A 26,129-nucleotide genomic window follows, 5' to 3' on the forward strand; every position below is an offset into this window, starting at 1 on the left:
TAATTTTGAGAATTTGAGAAATTGAGAATTTGATTAAATGTTTTTAAATATTCAAGTGCAATGAATCTAAGACGTGAGTTAGGCAAGTGTGCTCGGGTCACGTCCGAATATTTGGTGTATATCAGAAAATTTTGTCCTCATCAACGATGTCCAGGAAACAAGATTTTTCCCTCAAGTCAAAAACGGGACTCGATTGACGTCACCAACTTCCCGCTCATCTGCAAAGAAAGAAAGAGAAAAATTTTACAACTAAAAAATGCACAAACATGATAGAAAAAACTTCAGACTTTTACATAACTCTGTAACAGCTGCACGATTCAGTTATCTTACACAGCCTATACATAATATAATAGACGAATTGAGTTTCGAGGCCAATGCGGCGTGGTGTAGCTATAGTAGTAGTTGTCTCTGAGAGTAATCATAATTAATTAATTAATTCTCAACGAGGAAAAAATAAACTAACAAATTTTGGAGTACGCACAGAAATTGAGAATATTTCAGGCATGTATGGTTAAGTCACAGCACGCAAGCGTATAGGAAGGCACACGGGGACAGAAGTGGCGACCAGTATCTCTTTCAAATTTCAATTGCGAACTATCATGCTGCAGTACTGAAATCGTGTTACGGGTAACTATAGGTCTTTTCCTGACGCAATAGCGCCCATGCATTTGGTCAATAGCTCGGTAAATAGTAGCGGTAGGTAGTTTTAATTCTTATATACTGGCCGCCACTAGCGTCCCCGTGTACAAGCCCCAGATTCCGTCATGCATATCCACATCACATTTCCGTCCTCTGCATCACATTTCCACACTCATCACATGTCAGTAAACCAAGCCCATTAATCGTGATTGTTACCATACACCATTCATTGATTCCTTGCACCAACCATTAGTGCCTGAACAAGTTACCTTCATCAACATGATGCGTTGAAATAAATTCATTGATAAACAATTATTAGGAGTAAACAGTTCAATTAGTAGCGGCGTAAGATTATCTAAAAATTAAAATCAGGTTGCGCTACCCCTACAATACAGTTAATACGGATGGCAAAATACTTCATTAAATACGACTTCTGACAGGGATGCGAGAGCAAACGACGAAAGAGGATTGCCAGAACGATCCTGAATGCACCTAACTACCTTGGGCATCTCTGCAGATTGACAGGTACGTTTTAATGCAGCCACATTTCACAGCATCATTCAACATGTTCCAGCTATCTACCCTGACGCTGCTGTTAGGATTTTTTCAGTTATTGTTTCGTTCTATATCACATATAAATTATAATTTTTCACAAAATCTCGATTGCAGAATTTATTTCCTTTGTAAGAGGGATCACGTCGGACACGTCCAGAGATAGGCAGGCAAAAAACAATTGTATATAATATACCTGCTAAACTGTAAAATTGCCCTAACTTTATCAAGGAATAGAAGAGGACAGCCAAAACGGTCCGCTGACCCGAATGCACCTGACCATCTCACACGACACACACTGCGGCGGGAAAGATCCTGCATTGGTTACTGATAGACCAATTACAATGGGTCTAAAGGGGCAATATTAGCGATAAAGCTACCAGCAATAGTAGCGTAAATCATAAGGACGTCACAGGGCTGAGACTTACCACAAAATTTCAACATTTGCCATAAATCTATAAATATTTAACAGACTGACATTGGCTGTTTGCATGCCGTAATCTTACTACCGTACGGGGATTACGGTAATCCCACCATTCGTATATGTGCACCCAAAGAACAAAGGATGTTACCTGATACATTTCGAGGGCTGTCAGTATACAGGGGCCACGTATCGTTCCGACCTCAGTCTCCATCTAGCAGTACAGTTCTGTTTCTCAAATATTCCTTCACATACCCACACATTATACCGTGATATTTACATCAAATTTTGACGAGATTTACAATAGTACTTTTCACGTTGACAAATAATAAAGCGTAAAGGAAGTTACGATAGGGTATTTTATGAGGTCACGGCAACAGTTCGCATAGTTTCACAAGACGCAGGATTAGTTTCAAGAGGAGCGCCGGCAGTTTAGTGGCACTGAACACTTCTAAATTAGTGCAAGTTATGCTCGAATTGCAGCGCTTGGGCCTTTATTAGTGGAATTAAAACATCAAATTTATTGCACAACTATTGCACTGGTTGTTACAAAAATTTTATATACGGTTAACCGCATGTCACTTTCACTAAGTTTCTTGTCCAATCTTGGAGAATTTCCGCTATAAAATTCGGATGCAGAGCCTTCACCAAGAAAAACGTCCACAGCGATAACGCGCACAACCTCACTCGATCGCTCACCAGCCAACACTGACGACCGAGACACACGCGTTACAAAAGTCGCCGCGTTCAGACACGCCATAAATGAACTTCCTTCGCTCGTCACTCATGCAATTATTTCATTAAAGTTTAGGTATTAAGAGTTTTTTTGCGACTAGAGCTGATAGAATATAATTTTTTTACAGACTATCGTGGAAAAACGCAGATAAAGAGAATGTTAAGGATAGTTAGGAAGATAATGATCAACGAAAAGGTTACGTGAAACTTCCTTCTGATTTTGAGTCGCCAAAAAACGTTTTCATTGAGAGAAAAAGTCAGTGCCTCGTGAAAGAAGGCTCCGTAAAAAACGTTCTGACGGCAAAAACGTTGTACTCGTTGTAAAAACGCAGGGGAAGGAAGGGGTGTAGGAGAAGGAGTAGGGAAAGCCATAGGGAGTTCTAAAAAGACGTACGAACACGACTCTATACTGGCCCTGAAGAAACAGCGTAGTGTTCGTCGGCGAGGAAAAAAAACTTCGAAATAAGGGGACGGCAGTAGAAGCCGAACAAAAAGACCACTTGATAGCGACCTAAAAAGCACCTTACTTCTCTAAAAACTCCAGCGAAATTGCAGCAATGGGCGTCCAGAGAATGGAAGCGAACTGTAATGATAGCCTCACATAAAAATACCTGATGGAGTTCCGAGCAAACGATAAAAAATCTACGGAAAACTTACGCTCCCAATGGAGGCTACCGAAAAATCCTTGTTTTGGTCACGTTTAATTAGAAATCATGCGACCTGCAGCGTTCGGCTACTCGCCACGATCAAGTGAAACGTTCAAATTTAATTATAACCTCAAAAATGAGAGCCAGATTTTATGATAAGAACGGATCGAGGGAAAGTGCGTGACTTGAGAACCAAGCGGCAGTCGTCAAAATGCGACTTTATTGGGCGGGTGATAAAACGCGTGTTGCGTGCCACTGGTGCGTGTTGCGTGCCACTGGTGCGTGTTGTGTGACACTGGATGACACTGGTGCCTGTTGCGTGACACTGGTGCGTGTTGCGTGACACTGGTGCGTGTTGCGTGACACTATGCCTGTTGCGTGACACTGGTGCGTGTTGCGTGACACTGGTGCCTGTTGCGTGACACTATGCCTGTTGCGTGACACTGGTGCCTGTTGCGTGACACTGGTGCGTGTTGCGTGACACTATGCCTGTTGCGTGACACTGGTGCGTGTTGCGTGACACTGGTGCGTGTTGCATGACGCTGGTGCGTTTACATAATGAACAAGTTTTAGATTATGCTTTAGAGAAAAAAAAAACAAATTTTATTTTTATTCACAATAAATAGAATGAATCCCGAAAATTTAGTTATTAGGAAGTGCAATGGGCAAAGATATCAGTCAACGAACAAATTTAGACAAAAATTTGTGTCTAAACATGAAAAATATGCGCCAACATATTATGTGGTGATGAGTTTAATAATTTTTGACATAATAATTTAATAATTTTTATTATAATTTAGTTAACTGTTAAAATAAAATGTACTATACTCTGACATATCGGTCAAAATCTTATTTAAATTTTGCGTAAGTTTGTAATGTTGCAAGCTAGGCGCCTCATACTTATTTATTTGGCTTGTGTATGAACCTGGACCTGAAATTTCATTATTATTATTGGGAAAATATTTGGAATTGTAAATTGCAGAACTGGGAAGGTGGGATTACATCAAAAATCGAAACATAAATTTTAAATAAATCTATTTTTATTTGAATACAAATGAAAATTTTCGCCCTTTAAAACGGGAATGAGAAATTTGAAATAGTAAAAAAAAATAATTTTATAATGTTTTCATTTCAGCCGCATACATTTATTTTATTCTCAATAATGGGAACGGGATTCGACAATAACATAAAAATTTTAATTCCAAATTATCTTAACATTAATCATGAAGTTTCCTTGCGAACCATGAAATAACGATGTAATTTCAAAACCTTTAAAATGCAGAACAACATTTTTACATTGTAAAATCTTTTTCCTTCCTATAACTAAATAAGTTAGTCTTTAAGATACCAGCATCTTTATGTACAGTAACTGTAAGTACTACTTGCAATAATGCAATCTATCTTGGCACTAAACAGAAGCTTGAGCAGGTCAACGAAGAAACTCGTTTGTCGACGGCAAGCCGTTAGAAAATCAAGTTTTTACTGTGATTTAAATTCTAATCAAGCCGTTCACCATCTGAATTCAGAATAAAAAACGTACTCTTATGTATCGAAGTGATTTTAATTGATAAAAAAAACGGTTTGTCGCATTGAAGTTTTAAAAATTGTCGTTTTATATCCGCAATAATTATTATCCAAATTCAGATGAACTATATTCATTAACATGCATGCCATTTAACATGTTGAAATGCGCGCTTATAAATTAATTTCTAAAAACAACACTTTCAAAGAGGCCATTGTCTCCGATGTTACACGTGTACAATGAATTTCTAATTTAATTTGTATATATTAAAAAAATTATATACTTTTTCAAAATCTAAAAATATTTATTCTGTCAATTGATTCAAGCATTGTCTCCGACTTTACGAACTGTGCAAAATTTCAAATCGATTGAACAAGTAGAAGTGTTTTAAATATCTAGTATAAGATTTGTAGCAGACAACAAGAAGTGAAGTTAAAAGAGAAGATTGTAGAAAATACACGAGTCTCTTTTGAAACCAACTAAACTTACGTAACTAATCAATAAGAATAACATATCGTGAAACCATTGATTTCAGAAAACGAACCCACACAATACACAGCTGCAAACTCGTGCATTCTTCTAACCTTTAATATTAGATAAATGAACGTTTCTAAATCGGAAAACACTTTTGGTCAACTAATCCAGATGACGATAGAGAATTATTATGCATAGATTTTTGGTAGAAAATATTATCCTAGTTGCAACAGCCAACAGTATATATATCACATTGTACATATTCTTCCAATTTCTAATTTATGAGTTCATATAGTATTATGACTTAATTCAAGTCAGCATGCCTTAATATGCCTATGGGGCACATGCATAATATCAACAATATTAATTTCACGCAATAAGAACAAAAATGATTCAGTTACCCAATATGATCTGAAGAAAACTATAAGATTAGATCAGGTACTATCGTAAATTATGCTTTCTAACTTTAATGCAACACAATGCCGTTTAGAAAATTTTCCCTCTAAATTTTTATGATTAAACTCCATCATTGCCCATACAACTCAACAGAAGTCCAATATATGATTGCTTTTGAGCTATTTGATTAAATAAATATGAACCTAACATGCAATCTAGTCGTCATCGGTATGAATTATGACACAAATTACGTATATTATATATAGTTCAATCGTTAATCCCAGGAAAAATAACAAATTTATAAAAATACTATTCCGTTGTACTTGTAGCCATAAAAGTCATATCATATGATATGGCATTAAACACAATCTAGATCGGGACTGTCAAGAAACAAGCACACAATGCCGATGTCGTCGCTAAAGTTAGCACTAAGGTTTAAAGACCAATTTAATACAAAGTTGTGGAATTTGATTTAATTTGGCTTCATGCTGCTCCTAGGAATATAACTTATTGCGCACGAATTTAAAGTTAACGTGGCTTCATTTGCTTGCTGAATTATATTATATAATAAATTATGCGTTTAAAATTACTTTTTAAAGACAACACTTCTAAAGAATCCAGTGTCTATGATGTTACACATGTATAATGAATATCTAATTTTTTTTTCAAATATTAAAAAAATTATTTTGCAATTTTTTAGGATATGAAAATTTTTTAAATTTTCACAATTATTTATTCTGTCAACTGATTCATGCATTGTCTCTGACTTTATGCAAATATGCAAAATTTCAGATCGATTGGACAGGTCGAGGTGTGTTAAATGTCGATTATAAAATTTGTAGCAGACAGACAAACAAACAACAAGAAGTGAAGTTGAAGAGAAGTGTTGCAAAATAGGAAATTTTATATATTTTTGCAGGTTACTTCACTTACTTGCAGAGTTGCAGCAGGTATATGCCAGGTTATAACGCTAACTATAATTTACCCTGGATTACTTCGACGAAAGATTAATGAAATAATGTTTTCGCTACAATTTACGGCTTATTTTCATCATGTATGTTCAAGTGTGACGTATGTCTTGTTACTCGACACTCGTGAAATTGTGAATCCTGTATCGCAGGCGTCCGGTGATTCATTTGATGTTTAATGAAGTTTACCATCTAATAAACTTTTTAAAGAGTTATGCGTCTGTAGAAAACGACTGCGGACCGACTAATTTTAGTAGCTAGTTTTAAAATTATCCTATAAACTATAATTTGATTAGACTTCACTATATTCTGAAGTTTTTCAAGAGACCAGGAAAAAATGATAGTGTGAGGAATAACGATTTTTTCCGTTAACCCAAGTCTGAAATTTTTGTTTTGAAGTCCGTTCTCAAATTATACAATGTCTTATGGTATATAAAATTATCGTTTCACTTTTGTAAAATGAAAGTTTCAACGATGCACAAATTGGTACATTCTTCTTTGATGCTGAATCATTTTCCAGAGAACAGTCATTTATTGATGTTGAGTTGACTTCATATTATTGTTTCTGAAACAATTAATTTTTAAATTTTCATAAAATTTTCCTAAATTAATGTTAACATAAACATTTATTGCGTATTCGTAAATTGCACATAAATCACAACACTTGAGTGCAAAAATCAGATAATCTTCTTATGAACTGAGCAAACTAAACATTTTTAATAAAACCTCGCAATCGAGATGTGCAAACATCAACAAAGAAACATTTCACCATTAAAACTGTGACTGAACGACGTTTGCGCTCGACGCACCCTCGAGAGATGTTGAAAAACGCGTCTTTTTGACGCAAACTTAGAACTTATTTTGGTAAATAAGTTCCGCTTAATTTATTTACGAACATAAACTTGCGAGGGACGCTGTTGTAAATCTCGCAAGTTTTACTGAAGTTGAAAATCGCCGCCATCGTGCTACACGTCAGCGGAAAATAGAGCAAATAATTTGCACGCTGTAAAAGAATCATCACAACTAATGTAGGTCCGAGCATCGTGCTTCGAATTAACAAGAAATGCTCTTGGTTCGAGCCGAAAAATATGACGTCAGTGTCAATTAAGGAAAGATTTTATATCCTGTGATGTTTTTGAAGCGTTGGCTGCACCCTGCCTCTGCTAGGCAGCGCGTGCTAAAGCAAAATTATTGAAGTTATTGTTATCACGGAACAGAACTTGTATAATGATGGTTATTTATTAAACCAAGTCGTTATTAAATGGTAAAAATGAGCAGAACTTATCAGAATTAAGTGTAAGTACGTGAAAACTTAGCAAACAGGGAATATGATTATTTTTCGATAAAAATTTTTATAACATATGAAAAAGTTTGTATAAATGATTCATACACAATAAATTGGAAATTTGATTGAATCCTATATCACGTTTCAGAGATATTGTTTGGGAAATATGGGATTGCAAATATTTCTTCCGAATAATTTGTGTCGAGCCTCATTATATATACCTATATATAGTACTATTAGCCGAAATAAATATTTAATACATTTAATATATAAGTAAATTAATTGATTTCTATTTCATTTATTGAATTTTTGCGAAATATTTTGAGCTCCTCTTTTGTACAGGTTAAAGTTCCAGGTTAATTTCTTGTAAAATATTTTTACGGTAATGAAATTGAAAAGATGTTGTTTTAATTCAGCGATGCATGGGAAAATTAATCATATTTCTTCAATTAAGTAATCATTTCATGTTTCGGATACATTTTTTCTCGCCATTAAATCCGTTCAAATTTTGGCATAGACGAGGTAAATTCTGGCTTCAACATTTCATCCATCAGATAATTTTTAAATTGACTACCATTCATCCATCGATATGTTAGATTAAATGAATCATTTATTATATGAATCTCAAAAATTCCACCAATATAAATGGATTAATGAATTGAAGAGAAGCTGACGCGTGTGACACATAATACGCGTGTAACAGACGCGTGTAACAGACGCGTGTAACAGACGCGTGTAACAGACGCGTGTAGCAGACGCGTGTAACAGACGCATGTAACAGACGCGTGTAACAGACGCGTGTAACAGACGCGTGTAACAGACGCGTGTAACAGACGCGTGTAACAGACGCGTGTAACAGACGCGTGTAGCAGACGCGTGTAACAGACGCATGTAACAGACGCGTGTAACAGACGCGTGTAACAGACGCGTGTAACACTGACAAGAAGTAGGCGCGTGCAACTAATATAGAACGCTTTCTTAATCTCATATTTTTTTTTATTATGAGAATATCTAAAAATTAAACTACGTGTAACTATTTTTCAACGTGAAACATTATCTCTTTCATTTACCGACGCTCGTGTTGGTACAGCATTTGATTTAAATAAAACGTAGATTGTTTTTCCTTGTAGCGAGGCATTAATATGTTCATTATTTGGCAAATTTTTTATATATAATCAGCGTTGATGCACTTGGGATTTGATTAGGTACTGTTTCATTAAAATTAGTTTAATTAGTTTTTGATTAGTTAATTATGGGATAATTTAATGGTAAATAATTTCCGGAGACGTCGCCCATTTTCCCGTCTTCAGAAGTTATTGATTTGACGAGCATGGCTGGCGGCGGGAGGCGGCTGAGGGGGGGGGTGGAGGAGGAGAGACCCAAGGGTGGGGGTACATGAGGGAGGGGTGAGGGTAAAGCCATATTTGCTAGCCATGAACTGCAATGCTGCACGATTTGAATTTTTTAATATGTTTATTTATTTTGCAAGATTTTAAAATGCAATCAGAAATCATTATGAATGTTTCTAGCAGTCTGCGTCTCAAACATTGAGAATACATCTATATAAACGTGTTCAAACTTCTTAATCGTTCTGAATTCATTTTAATATTGAATAGGCCTGTTCAATGAAATAAATTCAGTCCTTAAACATTATAGTGCTGAATTCTAAGAAGTAGCTTTCTTGTTCAGCCAGAAGTACGAAATTCAGATTACCACAAAATTTCACAATTGTAATCAACAGAATGTATTATTATACTGGTACCCGTTTTGTTAACAATTGTTAGAGACACCAGATTTCCCGTACATCTATACTGACATTTATGTTTAAATATATTAGGTTTTCGTATTTTCCCATTTTTTTAATTTTTAGTTAACGTCCGCCTTTCACTGTTAGTTTCGCACTTGATATTAAAAATTCATTAAATTAAAACGAGAGCCTATAATGAAAAGACCACGTATTTTACTGTTGTCGTTACTATTATTAACGTTAATATATTATTGTAGAATTTCATTGATCGTTGCTGATCGGTTTTACGTTCAAACGCTGTATATTACACATGATGAAATGATTTCTATTACACCTGATGAAAGGCTACACTGTTAGAAAAATTACCGTTAACGGTATTATACCGGCGTTTCAGTGGTCGGTCGTCACGTGAAAAGAACACCGTGTCGCCGTTTTTATTCTAATTTAACACTAGAAATCCGTAAAACATCTGATAAAAACGGCGAAACAGTTTATTTTCACGGGTCGACCGGCCACTAGAATGCCAGTGGGACCGAGTCGCCGTTTTTATTCTAATTTAACACTAGAAATCCGTAAAACATCTGATAAAAACGGCGAAACAGTTTATTTTCACGGGGCGACCGGCCACTAGAATGCCAGTGGGACCGTTTTTTCACCGTTTTTTCTAACAGTGTATATATGTTACACATAATGAAACGCTTTAACTCATTCAAAACAACGCCACTCCTACAGTTCAGTAATCATTTAAATCGAGCACCACAGCAACCCCATCGCTTATACACATCACACACTCGCATCTCGTACACATCACAGCCTTAACAATCCCCACCCATAATACCCATATAATCCCCACCCATCACTATACCCATATAATCCCTACCCATCACTACCCATAGGGATAATATATTATCCCTACCCATCACTATACCCACATCCAACTTCATCCCATAACCATACCACAGCCCCCTCCTCCGCTACCCCTCCGCACCCCTTTTCGCTACCCCTCCTACTCTTTCGCTACCCTTCCTAACCCCCTTTCCTCTTTGCTCAATTTTACCCCCCAAAAAGGAGTCTCAAAACTTTGGCGGCTGCTAGGCCGCCTCGGACGCTGCCGTGCATAATTCGATAACAAATTTTTGACAGAAAAATTATTTGTGCTGAAGGCACCAAGCCAGGGATTGGACGGAAAATGATTCGTGATGTGAACCACGAATATTGGCCGAGTTCTTGCACGTAAATAATCTTTGAAGCCGATTTTTAATCTTCCGTTTTTTGTAGGGTGGATTAATAATTAATTTATTGAGACTTCGGGGTAAGCCGGACAATCTCCTCCTTTATTCAGAATGGTATTTCTACGTGAACGGAGAATTTATGTGTAGCAATGGATTAATTTCACAAAGTATGTGGACGTTCATCATCTCCGTTGACATCACACAATCTGTATATACTGTCGTTGGAAACACAATCGTTATATCGTAGCTGCCACTTCATCATCACGACACCATATTACATCACCTACAGAATCTTGCTATAAACGCAAAACCATTACTTCGTCATCACTCCAATACAACTGCATCAACACAAGCACGTCATTACATCAATGTCACTAATTAATCACCACAACATTCATCACTACGATAAATACTGCGTTTATATCACCAAAACCATTACCACATCGCAACCCCTTATACATCACCTAAGCCACCGTCACAATACTGCGTATACATCACTAAAAACATCGTCATCACCGTTGCATGGGTTTCAGAGAAACGGGCAATCTTTGGGCGTTGGCTGAAGCTGAAATTTTACTTCTCGCCTTAAGATTCTAAGAATAATTTTGAACCATTTGTAACTCCAATGCAATACTGACTTCATGACTTGCGAACTTGACTGCAATGTCACGTTTGTCTTTTGTTTGCAAAAGATGCTTGCTAATGTAAACAAAACCGTAATTTTGAAAATGATTATAATTAATAACAAATGGAAATAAATTCCATTATTCAACATATTTAACCGATTCATTCTTTAATGTTGCTTCTTAGTTGTTTATTATCATCAGGCTAACACCACCATCGCATTCCTTGATTTGTCGCCCAATAATTCTAACACCCATCACCACCAGCAATAACAACCATCATCACTAACACATTTAACCCCCCCCCCCATAACCCCTTCCCTTCACCAACAAAACTAAGCCACAACCACATAGTGCTGACTAGTGCTAACCCCAACCACCATCATCCACTATCACCCTCTACCACCAACCTTAAGCCACTACCACAACCACCACCATTAACCCTTGGCAACCATCACCCAGTGCTGACTATCACCACCACACCACCACCACCACCACCACCACCAATACCACCACCACCACACCGCCACCAGGTTGGCCCTGGCAAGCCGTCGGAAGTTTTGCAGCGTGTGGCGGCGGGGGCGTTTTTAGGCGCCCCTCGTTTTTTAAGCGTGGCCACGCACGCCAGGCTGCCCTCGCATATCACGCTCGATCCTATAATTAATTTGCCACTAAAAATTTCCCCTGAAATTCAGGGAGAAAATTCCAATGCAAAAAAGGAATTGCTGACCAAGCGACCGCAGGAACTCTAGGAATCTCCTTATCAAAACCATATCAGTAATTGAAGATCAGAGGTGCTTAGATGTTGACGAAAGTATTAATATTAAATCAGTATATTAGAAATTTCTGTTTTAGTTGAGGTTTCGATGGTCACCTTAATGCCATGTATTAAAAAATATTGAATTTCAGTTAACAACCTTCGCCTAGCCAAGATCTCAGTGCTAATTCGCTGGGAAAAGTTAGATAACCTTTAATTTAGAGAGAATTTTTTCCGTTCAGGTTTACCATCTGACTTGAGGCTCGTGTGTCAGCGATAACTTATATCGATTGAATCACATTCAGTTAAAAGTTTTTGACTTGTGCAAAGCAAATATTTAAATATAATTTATTCACGATGTTCCAATTAGTAGTATAAAAATTGCAATGATTTTGTCCTTATTTTATAAACCTAATAATATATTATTTATATATTATGTCATTGTTATAACTGAACAACAAATTTGTCTGAATCTTCAGCGGGGGATAATGAATTCGAACAAAACTAAAGCACTTCATATAATTAAAAAAAGGTAATTAATTGTAAATCTTTAAATAGAGCGAACAACAAAGTTGTATGCTATTTTAAAATTATTTTTGTACTTTCTAGCAAAATTTTGGGAACAGGTAATTTGGTTAATGTTCGTTTAAAGGGTTTTAAATTTCTTTCATATGATTTATTTCCGGTCTAAAAATTAAATTCCTTTCCAAAAACTCAATAAAACTGTAATCAATTTAATATAAACTTTTTACTTACGTGAAATGACAAGTATTTAAGGGTAGAAAATCATATTTCATAATTTTAGAGTTTCAACGGTATTGAAACACTAACTCGAAATCGATTGTGAAGTAGAAATATGATTAGTATTTGAATATTTATGATTAATTGCGCGGTCATCTTGCAGCTAAAGTCGGAGCGGGGAGCGCACTTGGCGAGCGGCAGGCAGCTGAGATACTTAAATGTCAGGAGTAAACTCCGTAGATTTGTTTTTAACTTGGAACCTACGATGCCGAATTCTTAATTTTAGTGACTGAAATTTCTAAATAATCGATTATTTATTCATTGATTGAGAAGAATACATTCCTATAGATATATCATAATAAATGTTAATATTACTGAAGAAAAAAATTTATTCGAGATAAATTGAGCGATCTAAAACACTGTCACGAATGGCAAACATTTCATGGCTTGATTTGAGATATGAAAAATGTTTTGATATTCTTACATTGTGAATATTAAAAATGAGTCGCCATCGCTCGTCCAATGTATTAAAGAAATCACAAGTTAAATTTTCTCAACATGGAGCAAAATAATTTAATTCCCATTGTATTGGTTGCAGTTTTGTATAGCTTGCACAAGTTAGTGTGAGAGCAAAGCACAGTTGGTGTTCATAAGAAGCTGAATACCTGCTGAGTTTTATGAAGGATCTGAAAATATGGCAATTCAATACGTGAATAAAATATAGACGCTCATCTCGATACAGAGTTAACGAGCTCTGAGCAGTTTTATGCTCATCTCGAGCGTACTCATCAATTTGCTGAACAGCCATTCCGTTCGAAAAACTAAGCTCAAAACCTTGCTCTAAAATTCTCTTCACCCTCCGCTTCGGAGGTTTTATCGAAGGGTGCCACTTTTTAAGCGCCTTATTGTGTGATTATTTCATATTCCCTTAGCGAATAGACTCTTCTACTATGCTTTTGTTGATCTTGCTATTCCTTCTTTCGTTTTCTGCCGTTTTCTTCAGTTTCCCACATTCCCGTGTCCTCTCCTCCCTTATATTTCCTTCTTTCGTCCGTCTGCCCGTTTTACGCTGCTTATATTTTTAAGAAGCACTAATAATAAATCAAGCTTCATTAAAGTCAGCAGAGAACTTTTAGAGCAGCGTTTTATATCTGCTAGCACTTTTGTAAGGTTTAATTTAAAACAAGAGGGGGCGCTTCTGAATGCGTCTTTTTGGAGGGTTTGAAAGACGAACGCTTTGAGTTGGAAATTTAAATGAACTTTTAGCATTCGGGTTTATCGCTATTTTGTGATACAGAATTGATGATGATGAATACGGAGAATCGGTTTTTCAAGAAAATACACAGAATGTTATTAATTTTTGCCTCAAATGTAAAGAGGTAAGTTATTTCATTAGCTTGGTTAGTTTATCATACGTGACTAGAGAAATGCACTGCATGTGCATCATAGTACACTACAATGTATCGCCTAATGTAATTCATCTAATATGCATGAGCATTATAATAGTAATTCATTCGGAGTATTCACATGAATTATAAGCGTTTGGAAAATAAAAGCAACATTAAATTTTGATTATAAATTAAAATTGAACATATTTAGTGAACGAATGCTACCTAAATGATGTAATTTGAACGATCAGTTTTAATCAAGTTCGATAATGAGTCATTAATAATTAACATGGTAAATAGTAAAAATTATTATTTATTAATAATTAAAAATTAACATCGTACTTTCTTACTAAATATCTCCTTAAACACTTTTATTAATAATGAATTATGAATATAACAAGCGCGTTTTACGCTATCTTGTGGCGACAGTTTCCATTAATTGAAACAGATCAGGAATTAATGATCGCATGTTCTCTGCTCCTGCCACTGCAGATCGATATTAATCCAATAAGATACTTTTAGGATCGCATTTTTCGTTCTTGGTCGCGTCTTGCGCCAGCTTTCCGCAGTTTTAGGAGCGCAATGCGAGTTTAATTTACACCGGAGATCGCTCGCTTTGAAGTATGATTTCATTTGACCGCTTTTTGAGCTGGTATTTTCGGCAAAATTCGTCGGGTTATTTAGAAACGTGCCGAGTTAACCCTATTCCGGGTTTGAATCAAGCAAAACCGATGAACGTTTTTAAACCGGGGAATTTTGAGTGTTTTTTTTTAATAAGCTCGGGAGATTAGAGAGAAGAGGATGATCGCAGTGGATGAGTGTGTGAACAAATGAATGTGATGAAAATATTTGTATTGGATTTAAAACTAAGAAGATGAAGTTATTGCTCGTAAAGGAAAGAGTAATGATTATTCAAAGAGATTTAAAAGACATAATGGTATACAAAAGTTTTTCATCACCGTTGTTCAATTGTGAAACAGAAGCTTAGCTGGACAAATATATTGCTGAAAAATATAAGTGAACTTTGACAATTTAGGATCTTTTCTTTGATGACAATTATGTTTGCAAGGTTGCAGTTGAAAAAATGGGATCACTCAAAAACTATAAAATGCAATACCAGGTACAAACGTGATAAATTATTTAATCTAAAGTAAATGATTAATTGTGATAAGATATTTTTATATAAGAATGATGTAAATTAGTAACATTAAAATTAATTTCTTATTTCAGTTAGACATCTGACGAAATATTTTATTGTGAGGAAGAAGAGGAATTATTTGCGCTCAAAGTTCGATGCAAAATATAAGAATATTCCCGGACCTCCCCCTGAACGAAAGCGTTTAGCCATTCAGGCGCGCCAACGCCGACCTTTTCTGAAACTTTGACTCGGAAACAAGCAATTTTTGGCGGCTTGTAGCCAAAACACTCGAGTTATTTGACATCCTCGGTGAGCTCGGCATTTATTCGATAAAACTTCCATGTTTACTTCAGAAGAAGTCGCGAGAATCTCGGGCATTTTTTCGGCGGCTTGCAAATACTGACGAAAGAACGCGTAAGCTACGGCGTCAGCTACACCAACCTTATTGCTGCGTAAGCTACACTAACCTTATTGCAGCGTTAAAGCTATACATAGCCTTATTGCTACGTACCCTACATTTACCGTGAACCTTTTCTAAATGCAAGAATTTTGCTGGTAATATCTACCAGGTGTGGATTTTTAGTATCTTGACCACATTTTATTCCTTAAGTGAAAGAGATGTTTCACTAAAAGATATAATATTGTGAGTGGTGAATTTACAAATTGATGCGATTTGCTTTCATAGGAGTACTGACGTCATCGATACCGATAATTAATATCTTAAGCACCCTGAATGATTCAAAATAATTTAATTATCAATGTGCTATTTTTCTAACAATTAAAATATTTCTCGTTACATATATGGCTGTTATGTCCAGCGTTCAAAACGCTGAAATATTTTGCAAACTTCTCGCTTTAGCCTACAGAAATTGTTTGAACTAATAAAGTGGAGATTGTAATCAATTAATTAATATAATTTCAATATAATATAAAACTAATGTTAATATATTTTCTGCTTTGCAGAAAATTACACTACACCTTCAGTGGCATGATTCGCCGCGGTATAGTAATACAGTATATTATTATAGCTTAGTATAATAGTATATAGTAAGCAACATATACGCCTGCTCGGTAATACGCTCAGCGTGTTGCCTACAGATATACGCATAGCAACACGCAGCAACAGCTAGCGAATAACGCTGCATCTTATTGATCGTAGTACAGCTCCCCATTTTAATCCATATATTCTTTGCCTTCTTTCACTCGTGCATTCAATCTACTTTTGTGCTCTCCCATACATCCTCTCTCTGCGTCCCAAACTTATTGATTTTTCTCATTGTTCACCATTCGTTTGCTCTCATTTATTAGCGCCCCTTGCCTTCATCTTTCTCTAGCTTTTTATTTATGCCTCTCCTCCCTTCTTTCGCCCATTTTTGCGCGCGCACTTATTAAATCAATTAGAATTTAGCTCCGACTCGTGCAGATGCATCGCGTAAATTTACCGCTCATTTAAAAATCCTCCGCTTAAGTCATAAATCCTTTAATTCCTGATCGTTTATGAATACAGCTGAGAGTCTTCTGGTTTGTTAATGCAGAGTTAATTTTTTTATTATTATTAAATCATTTGTAAAAGTGACCAGGAATTATTTAATAAGTATATGGGCAGTTATAAAAGAAAATTTAAAGACCAAATAATCATAATGTCTCGAGTTACACAATTTTTGTCATGCACAATAATTGTTGCCCATAATAAATGATTAGCAATGATTAAATGAAATTTCTCACACCTTACATGTATTTTTAATCTTGCTTTTACTTCACAGGTAGCTTTAATGGATCTAGCTTCTACTTAATAAAATTTTATGGATGCATCGCCCTGTCGTATTAAAAAATTCGCAAATGTTAATACGAATACAATAGGTACCTTCTGTTGGATATCTTTTTCTAAATTATATAGGCTTTGAAAAGTTACATAAATTATCCAGTTATATTCAGAAAACATCTTCCCATTACTTTATTTGTTATGGTGTGTGCAGTATAACCAACATTAGAATAAGAGCGTGCAATAATAATTATGCAGTATAAAATGCAGTATAACCAACATTAGAATAAGAGCGTGCCATAATAATCTGCTTGTTGCTTAATTTGCTTTTGAAGTCAGGGAATAAAACGTGCATGTTTGTCGAGCAACTATTACTCTTTCTGTCCTTTCATGCGCCTTTCATGCGCCTTTCATGCGCCTTTCATGCGCAGCCTGCATGCAACCCGCGTCCCGACACCGCACACCAGCGCGCGCTCTGTGCGCAATAAGCACCACACAATACGCATGCGCACAACCGGTTCCATGCGACACAAGCACAACCAAAGGATAAGTCCGCACCATAATAAAAATGAAGCGCACGCAAGAATAAAAGTGGGAGTAAGGAGTCATCCCAGGACCGGTTTTGAGATTTCCGGTTTTTTAAAGGGTATTTTTACGCGCCGTGAAAGAGAGAGAGAGTAGCGTGAGGGTGAGTGATCATGCCACGGCTGCATGCATGCTGCTACGATGGTCGTCATGCCACGGCTGCATGCTGCTGCGATGGTCGTCATGCCACGGCTGCATGCTGCTGCGATGGTCGTCATGCCACGGCTGCATGCTGCTGCCGTATATGACCACATGAAGATATTTATCTAGGTTTGCCAGCAACGAAGCTGTCCGAAACCCGAAAACTACAAATTTGCTGGTAATGGGCATAACTATGAATTGTATCGACTAGTTCCGAACGCTGATCGCGAATTATTCTCACTGGATCATTTCAATGAAGCACAACGGCAGAAAATCTCAATAATACGAAGATTTTCTAAAACAGTGCATGCAGAACTTGAAACTGCCCGAGTGAAATGTCTCGTGTAGTTACTGAAGCTTTCGCTGCCATGTGTATATGGTATCATCAAATGTCTGTGGGATCGTCGAATGTGTGTGGCACACAATTGAATGTATAAGTTTGGAACCGTCGAATATGTAAGGGACTATATATATCGAACGTCTGTAAGACCGACGAATGTGTATGTCACCATTTATGTGTATGCAAGTGACCGTCGAATGTGTAAGGGACCATCGAATGTCTGTGGGACCGACGAATGTGCATGGCACCATTGAATGTGTATGCAAGTGACCATCGAATGTGAGAGGGTCCGTTGAAATTCAGACTCAACTTCCGCAAAAAGCGCGGAAGCTAAGGGAAACCGGTCAAGTTTTGCGATCGCGGTCATTTTTGCAAACCAGGAATCTGTGCTTGGAATTTCGTAGAAAAACGAGTTTTCTCACGCCACTGAACTTATTTTGAGGTATAAATGTAGAAATATGTTCAGTTGCTCTGGAAGTGCTGCAGTGATCAGACTTGCAAGTGCGTGGCGTTTGTTAAACCTTTGCTTCGTTTGATGAGGTTAACTATTAAAAAGAATAGGATTATGGGCAAAGTTTATCACACACTGCCAGTAACGTCAATGTGAATGCGGAAAATAAAGTGTTATTATATCTAGTCATTTTTCAAATAACTCTTATCGTCACCGATTATTTTTTGTAACCTCTTTTTTTATTGTCGTTCGATTAAACGCGATAGGCTTTAGTTACATATGACTCATATAACGTAATTTTGTAACTCTAGGATATAAAAATTATGAGCGTTTAATTATAATTATCAAAGTAAGAACGAGTTCTGATCGGGTAGTGTCTCGCAAAATTGCTTCATTGCACTCGACCATGCAAGTTTAAGGTAAGTTTTCGGTACAAAAACGCATAAAAATCATGCGTAGTCGGGTAATTCTTATTAGTATAACAATTACTGCCTGAATAAATAATTTTAATTCGTGATTATAGTCAATATATATGCCGAAGTTTAAATTTGTGAATAGCTGATATGGGACCGAAAATGGAAAATGATGACTTTTTGTACTATTTTGTTTTCGCTTTTATTTTCTAGCGAAGTGAAGCGAGACCCAAATAACATATGAGCAACAATGATGATGGGACTTGTAACCATATTTAAATTACTGGAGGTTTATAGGCTTTAAAATTTTCTCAAATGCTTAGTAGCAAAAAGTGAAAAATATTTAAGGAAGATTATTGTCGCCTACAAAACATCATTCTGAGAACGTGATTATGGTTTTCTTCGACGCAATGAACTGAAGTATAATATACTGTCGTTTCCTGTTCTAATGATGTCTGTTGCTCTTATTTTTGGCAAACGTCAAAATACGAGCAACGTTTCTTCTTGGTATTGCATGGACAACAGTCAAATAATAATAACTATCATTAGCTAATAGTAGGAAATATTCATTATTATATGCAGGGAGTCAGAAATATTCTTCATTATATGCGAACAATAATAAATATTCATTGTAATATGCGAAAAATCATAAATATTCATTATTATTGGCATAAATTCTGAAATATTCTATATTATTAGCTATACTCACAAATTATTCGGTATTCTTAGCCATAAGTCAGCTAGATTAATAATTTTCGATATAACTTAGAAATATTCATTATTATTAGCGATAAGTCATAAATATTCATTATTGGTTGTAAGTCGAAATTTTTTTTATTATTACCTAATATTGTAAATTTTAATCAGTGTCGACTATAAGTCAAAAATACTGCGAACGAGAACAAGGCTACTGTAATTATATTCATTTAACTTTTTGTAAAAATTTAAAAACAGCAACAACATATAAATATGCACATGTTTTTTATACCCAATTTACTGTGATTATGATTCAAGGACAATAAAACTGAATTCTTCAAAAGTGTTATTAGAATTGGTCGATTAATTTTGAACCCATTCAAGAGTTTTTAATAAAAAATTCTCTTGAATTGAAACGGAATGCAACATATTGAAAATTTAGGAATATTCGTAGCTTTTAAAACTATACAAGTTATTCCAGGAATTAAAATGTGATCAGTGAATTATATGATAAGCACAATGAAAGTTAAAAACTTAAAATCTATAAAATGTTTTTAACATATTTACCAAACTATTTAAAAACTGGCCAATAAAATTCGAAGCCTAAACAGTATATTGTGTATTAGTGTAGTTTTCATAACTTGTGCAAAAATATGATTAAGAAGTTATATATTCTTATGTTCAGTGGCATCAACTCTGACATGAGGCTGATTATAGAGAATGATGATAAACATAGAAGTCTTCCGTTTTAGCGCATTTTCTCATTTATGGAAAAAAGGCTATATTGTGCTCGTCATATCCGTCCGTCTGTCCGTGACTTCACGCTTTCGTCGACGAGAAAATGCTCTGTCACTCACTGCAGTGAGTACTGAGTTATATTTTTTAACTTTTTTTGCGAAAAATTAGCACCGTTCTGTGAAGAATTAATCATTAACTAACTGATCGCACAAGAACCACGTACAGATTGGACACAGACAACGGGGGGGGGGGCGCTGGCGCCGCCGTTCTGCGTCTGCGGCTCCGGCGGCCGCAGACGCAGGACATAAATCCGAAAATTTGAGACGGCAATTGTCTTGCAAAAATCCGAACCCAGTACCAGTTTTATCGCAGTTTACCTGATACCAGTTTTATCGCAGTTTACCTGATACCAGTTTTATCGCAGTTTCTCGAATACCAGTTTTATCGCAGTTTACCTGATACCAGTTTTATCCCAGTTTCTCGATGCCAGTTTAATCTCAGTTTTGCCAATCTAGCTTAGTTGAATCTCAGTTTGTCCGACGACAGTTTTGTTTCTCACAGCACTTGAAGCGAAAAGTTTCGAAGGAATGTTTATTTGCGAGCGTTGTTTGCGAGCAGCACTCAAGAGCCGTGAGAGAGAGAAACTCTTCCGGTATGGAATTTCCGTGGCTTTATTGCCGTAAAAACTCCGGCAAGACGTGGCGTTACAAGAAATAGTTTTTGATGGGTTAAATACTTCGTAAAGAATTTTTTCTATTAAGATATTTTGCAGATTAAAGTTTTTTATATTAAAAAATGCGCTCTCGTGGACAAGTTAAATATGTGTAATATTTGTGTAATATATCTATATAGGTAATTTATTGTAGTTTTTATCGTGAAAATCTTCGTACAATAAAGAAAATATGCAAAATTAATTCGTAAAGAATTTTGTTCTACTGATGAATTTTATAGATTAGTTGACGGAGTTGCAGAGATTAAATTTCTTTTTACATTGGTAATATCGCTGCATGGTTCGAAAGTAATGCTGAAGAGAAAGTATAAACTTATATGCAGAGAAATGATGTTATTTTGCTAATGAATTTGGTTGATTAATAAGCATGAAAAACACTGCATGAAAAAAAATTAATTCACTTGAGCTCGTGATAGAAAATAAAGTTCAGCCTGGCACTTAACAAAATTGAATCACGATCAGCTTTCCAAATTTTATTACTTTAGGGGTCACTTAATTAATTCAAGGCTTTTCAGTTAGATTTTCCCGTTGAAAGCAAACTTTAAAATAACCTATTTAATAACAGTTTTTAGAAATTTATTCATGTAGTTTTAATTTTGTTCACCAAAAATTTGTTAACTTTTACAATGGGACTAGGTAAAATAAACCTGATTTCTTATGCCAATATTCACGCACATGCATTTATACAAACATGAGTCGTTCATTTCATTCATCATGCATGTAACATGACAAGCCTTGAAAATTCGAATTTTGGACGAGTAACAAATTTTTCGTCTCCGCGCTTTCAACTTAAACACTGAAGATTATTAATCAAAATTGGCAGAATATTCAATGGAATTAAATATAGAGATTATTCTAAAGCCGATTATATCATCGAGATTAATTGTTATCTTACCAGCATATCTTGTGAATCACGGATGAATTTTGATTCAGATTGCGAGGCCGAGGAATGGCGAGTCCTGAAAATATTCTCAGTTAAAATAACTTGCAAGGAATCGTGATATAGACAACACTGAACAATTAATTGTACGACATCACTTCAATGAAACAAGACACAATGAGACAATTAAGTACGTGAAATTTTTTGGACTACAGAAAAGTATGAAAATATAAATTTTTCGTTTATTAAAAATTATTTCGGGACTGCATCTGCCTATAAAAAAATTATGATTAGGATTCCCAACTGATGCTGGATATTTGGGTGATGATTTTACCTTGAAATATCACAGGAATATAATGATGAGTTAAAGTAGGTATAATTCATGAAAATTTTTGTTAACAACATGTGAGTATTATTAACGGATTATCAAAGTAATTGGTAGGAAGTAATAATGGAGATTTATCCTGTCTGTAAATCAGTTCCTTCACAGCAAAAAAATTGTATATCATAAAAAAATTTAAAATAGGGGAGGCTTGTAGTTAGAGATAAAAATATTTCACAATAAAACATATAAAACAGTACCAGTCAACTTTTAGTTCAAGAGCATATACTTATGGAAAAAAGGAAGTGCACAAACTCATTAAAAATATTGAGATGGACTATATACACTTGCCTGAAAATAAGATCTCAAAAAACACTGAGCTTATCTGAGAATTTGTGGACTATCGTACAAAAAATGTGGGTCTTAATAATATATTGAAAGGCTTGCAATTTAGGAACGGCTCTTTGAAAAAAAAGTAAATCGTGATATTTATTTCCATCAGTACATTAATTTGTCAGTGGAAAATATTGCACATAAAAATATGCTTGGCTGTTGTAGCCAGAATAAGTACAGAGAGTGTAACTTTTTATATTCTATTAACTTAAAATAATTTATACGTAGATTAAAAATGTCATTAAACAGGAAGAGTTAAACTAAATATAATATATTTAACTTTATAATTAGAACTTATACCAATTACAACATTCTTAGGATTATCAGGTAAATTCAGGCGAAAATATCGTACAATAATTTAAATTAATTCTATAAGTGACTTATTTTAATAATCATTAATTAGCAATAAATATATGCTACTTCTTTATTTTGGTGCATTGCATGTCTATTTGAGATTAATCAAATGTAAATTCATGATAAACTCTCAATATTTAATCACTAACCATTCGTCAAAAAATTATTAGAAATACCTATCTGAGAATATATATACAGTGAGAATATATACCTTGAGAATATATAGTATAGACGCATTATGTAGCAGGCCGGCGTAATGGCGTATATATTTAATTTTCTTCAAATCTAATTTTAAAACGTTTATCAATACTACAAAAAAATGCTTATATAATTGAAACTTCAATCCGACAGAATATATAAATCTTAGTTGACTTGCTCTACGAATATTCTCAAGTTTTTCCAACACGTATTTGTAACACTCCAAGACAGGAGTTTTTCTCACTCATTAGTAACATAATGGTACTTATTAGTGAACATTGTTATAAGAACATGATATTTTTACTCGAAGATTGAGTTATGAAGATTTACATCGAGCCATCCATTAATATATACATATATATATAAGTTGGTTCCTGCTATAGCAATTACTCTTGGCTAAACACTCCGAAAGAATTTCGTTCTAAATTAACAAATTTTGATTTCAAAGATTGAACCTCAGTCGATAAATAAAGCTAATAGATTTATCACAAAATCGGATTCAGCAAAAAAATTCGGCCTGCATACATATAGAGATCATTTAATTTGTCGGTGGATATAAATGTCTTGCATTGACCGGCATTAGCATCGCCATTCATATTAATTAAGTTACCGCCAAAAAAAAATAATTAACAAGAAAATGTGTCCTGTTGCTTGACATCGCTCACCGTAATCAATTGCAAACGTTACTGAACTTCCCATAAACAATTCGTGTATAATATAATTTTTACCATCAAGCCCTAAAACACAGATCAGATCTTAGCCTATAGGCCTACAGCCCCTAGGCCTGCATACACCCAGAAAAACTAATGTGTCATGTTGTCCAAATAGTGGCACACTTTCTACACATAACACTCGTACGCATTTCTGCAGGACCAAACTGGGTCAGAATGATCAACACGGTAGCAAAAAAGAGCATCATCATTTGGACAAATTCCCACGCATTTATCTGCATGTAGGCCTACTCAGGTCTACGGCCTTACCGTGCTGTGTTGCAGAGCCGCGCGTATCCAGGATACCGGCGCCAGCACTGACTGACGGAAGTGGACAACCGCGTGTCTAAATTCTCAGTGAGTGAACGACACTCAAATAAATCATCGAGCAGTGCAAGTAAGAAGTTCAGTTCAAAATTAGCAAGTAAGGTAAGCTTGCACGAGGATGCCTGGAGAAGGATGCTGTCCTCAGCGAATGCCAAGATGCAATAATGATGTGCACCAAAAGGAACTAGTTCGTCTTGCAAGAGCGTTGCAGTTGCCACACGCTTCCATGCGCTGCAATCATAAACATTTTTTGCCCAATGAGGAGCTTCTAAGATCATGTTAGTTTACCAACTTGATTTAAGAAACACTAAAATCAAAAATTTATTTTAGCGATGATATATTTTGGAACTTGAATAGTGCAGAGCCTACCGTAATTGTGATGTATTGTCAGTAATTAAGGCCTCACGCATTCTCACGAGCTGATGGTGACATTTGGCATGGATATGAAGCCTCCTCAGGATCTTGCCACAAGGATAATTAGGCTCCGCCTTCCAAATCCCCTTTTAATATATATATTAATAAAATCTAGATAAAGTCACACTAATTGAGAATTTAATTGGAGACTAGAGTAGGGAATTTGTGTGAATCTTCGAGGAGATTGAAAATTAATCGAAAAAAACATTTAAGCAATTTATGAATAATTAATCCTCGTAATGCCCGAATGACGAATCAACCCACTTATACTTCAGATGAATATTTTCTCAAAATTTCGATATCGAGAAAATATCGGAATAAATTCCTTCAAATGTACTAAAATGATTAATTTGAATTGACTAATCATACATTTTTGTGCTTGAAGATATTAATTTTGAAGTAGGCGTGTCACATAAGGAACCACAAGGCCACGCCCACCACTTGCGAACAGCCAATGAAGCTCGGTCCCTCTGGGCCACATTTGCTTCATTATTAAACGACGGTAATTTCCGATTACTTCTTCGTCTTCCCATTGAGAATAATGAGACTTGAGCTTTGAATCACCATTTCTGTGGGACGTTGAATCGATCGCTAGATCCAAGATCCTGCTTTGTAAAATTCTAGGGCGAATCAGCGTCTAGAACAAACTTTAGAAAAGTAAAAGAGCTCAGTTGATTGGTTAATTTCCTAGACAGAATATATAATATTATTTTAGTGTCTTAGACGCACGATTCCTGAAGGAGTTTTTCAGGCGCGTAAGTTTCGAGAAACTCTAATAACAGGACCGGGCTGTAAAAACGCACCATGCCTCTTAGTCCAATTAAGAGCCGCTATGTATGCCTAAAAAATGGCCAGCTCCTCAATAGGCCTAGGTAGTGAAAGGAGCTGTAGGCCTCCACTGAGATCTTAGTCTTGGCAGTGCAGGAAATTCGTGCACGATGTTGACTATTGGAACGTCAAGAGTCTTAAAAACGTCGCCATGAAGGAGAATATTCTTATCTTGTTATTCTTCTCATTTTCTTTTCTTTCATTAAGTTATCCTATTGAATTATCTTATTAATCTCTTGTTGTTATCTTATTTATATTAGAGTCTTATTTTCATACCGAAATTTCAATACTGTACTCGTCGATATCTAACATGGCTGTCATACTTGAAGAATTTACCTAATAATAATCAATTATCATTTAGAACAAAAAAATCCACTTGTAAACAACCATATTATTTTGAAATCCACAACAAATCTAATCCATGATTATACCCATCCGTGGTTGTCGAATATCATCAAATATGTTATTACCGCCCAAAATCTATTATATATGTGGACACTATAATACTGCTGCTGAACATAATTCCTATATATAGTAGGCAATTGTAAACGTACTACAGCCTAAAAGTATCATATTTCATAT

At 35.5% G+C, this 26,129-nt stretch overlaps 1 protein-coding gene across 1 annotated transcript; it reads right to left on the reverse strand.

Annotated features, from left to right (window-relative positions):
* Nucleotides 1-32: 32 nt before the first annotated feature.
* LOC108674348 lies at nt 33-24,583 on the reverse strand. Its single transcript, XM_047885096.1, has 3 exons — nt 24,249-24,583; nt 22,017-22,080; nt 33-218 (listed from the first exon to the last, which is right to left on the reverse strand). The coding sequence occupies exons 1-3, from the start codon at nt 24,581-24,583 to the stop codon at nt 177-179; spliced, it is 441 nt and encodes a 146-aa protein (XP_047741052.1). The 3' UTR covers nt 33-176.
* Between the last annotated feature and the right edge of the window lie 1,546 nt (nt 24,584-26,129).

This window comes from Hyalella azteca, unplaced genomic scaffold (assembly GCF_000764305.2).
Source record: "Hyalella azteca isolate HAZT.00-mixed unplaced genomic scaffold, Hazt_2.0.2 contig16904, whole genome shotgun sequence".
Classification (NCBI taxonomy): Eukaryota; Metazoa; Arthropoda; class Malacostraca; order Amphipoda; family Hyalellidae; genus Hyalella; species Hyalella azteca.

Excerpts from the sequence above, each read along its gene's own strand:
- LOC108674348 (XM_047885096.1), bottom strand. The coding sequence starts at position 24,583 with ATGATCTTAGAAGCTCCTCATTGGGCAAAAAATGTTTATGATTGCAGC. Across the intron at positions 22,081-24,248 it reads CGGCTCTGCAACACAGCACG|GACTCGCCATTCCTCGGCCT; the intron begins GTAAGGCCGTAG and ends GAATATTTTCAG. Across the intron at positions 219-22,016 it reads GTGATTCACAAGATATGCTG|ATGAGCGGGAAGTTGGTGAC; the intron begins GTAAGATAACAA and ends CTTTCTTTGCAG.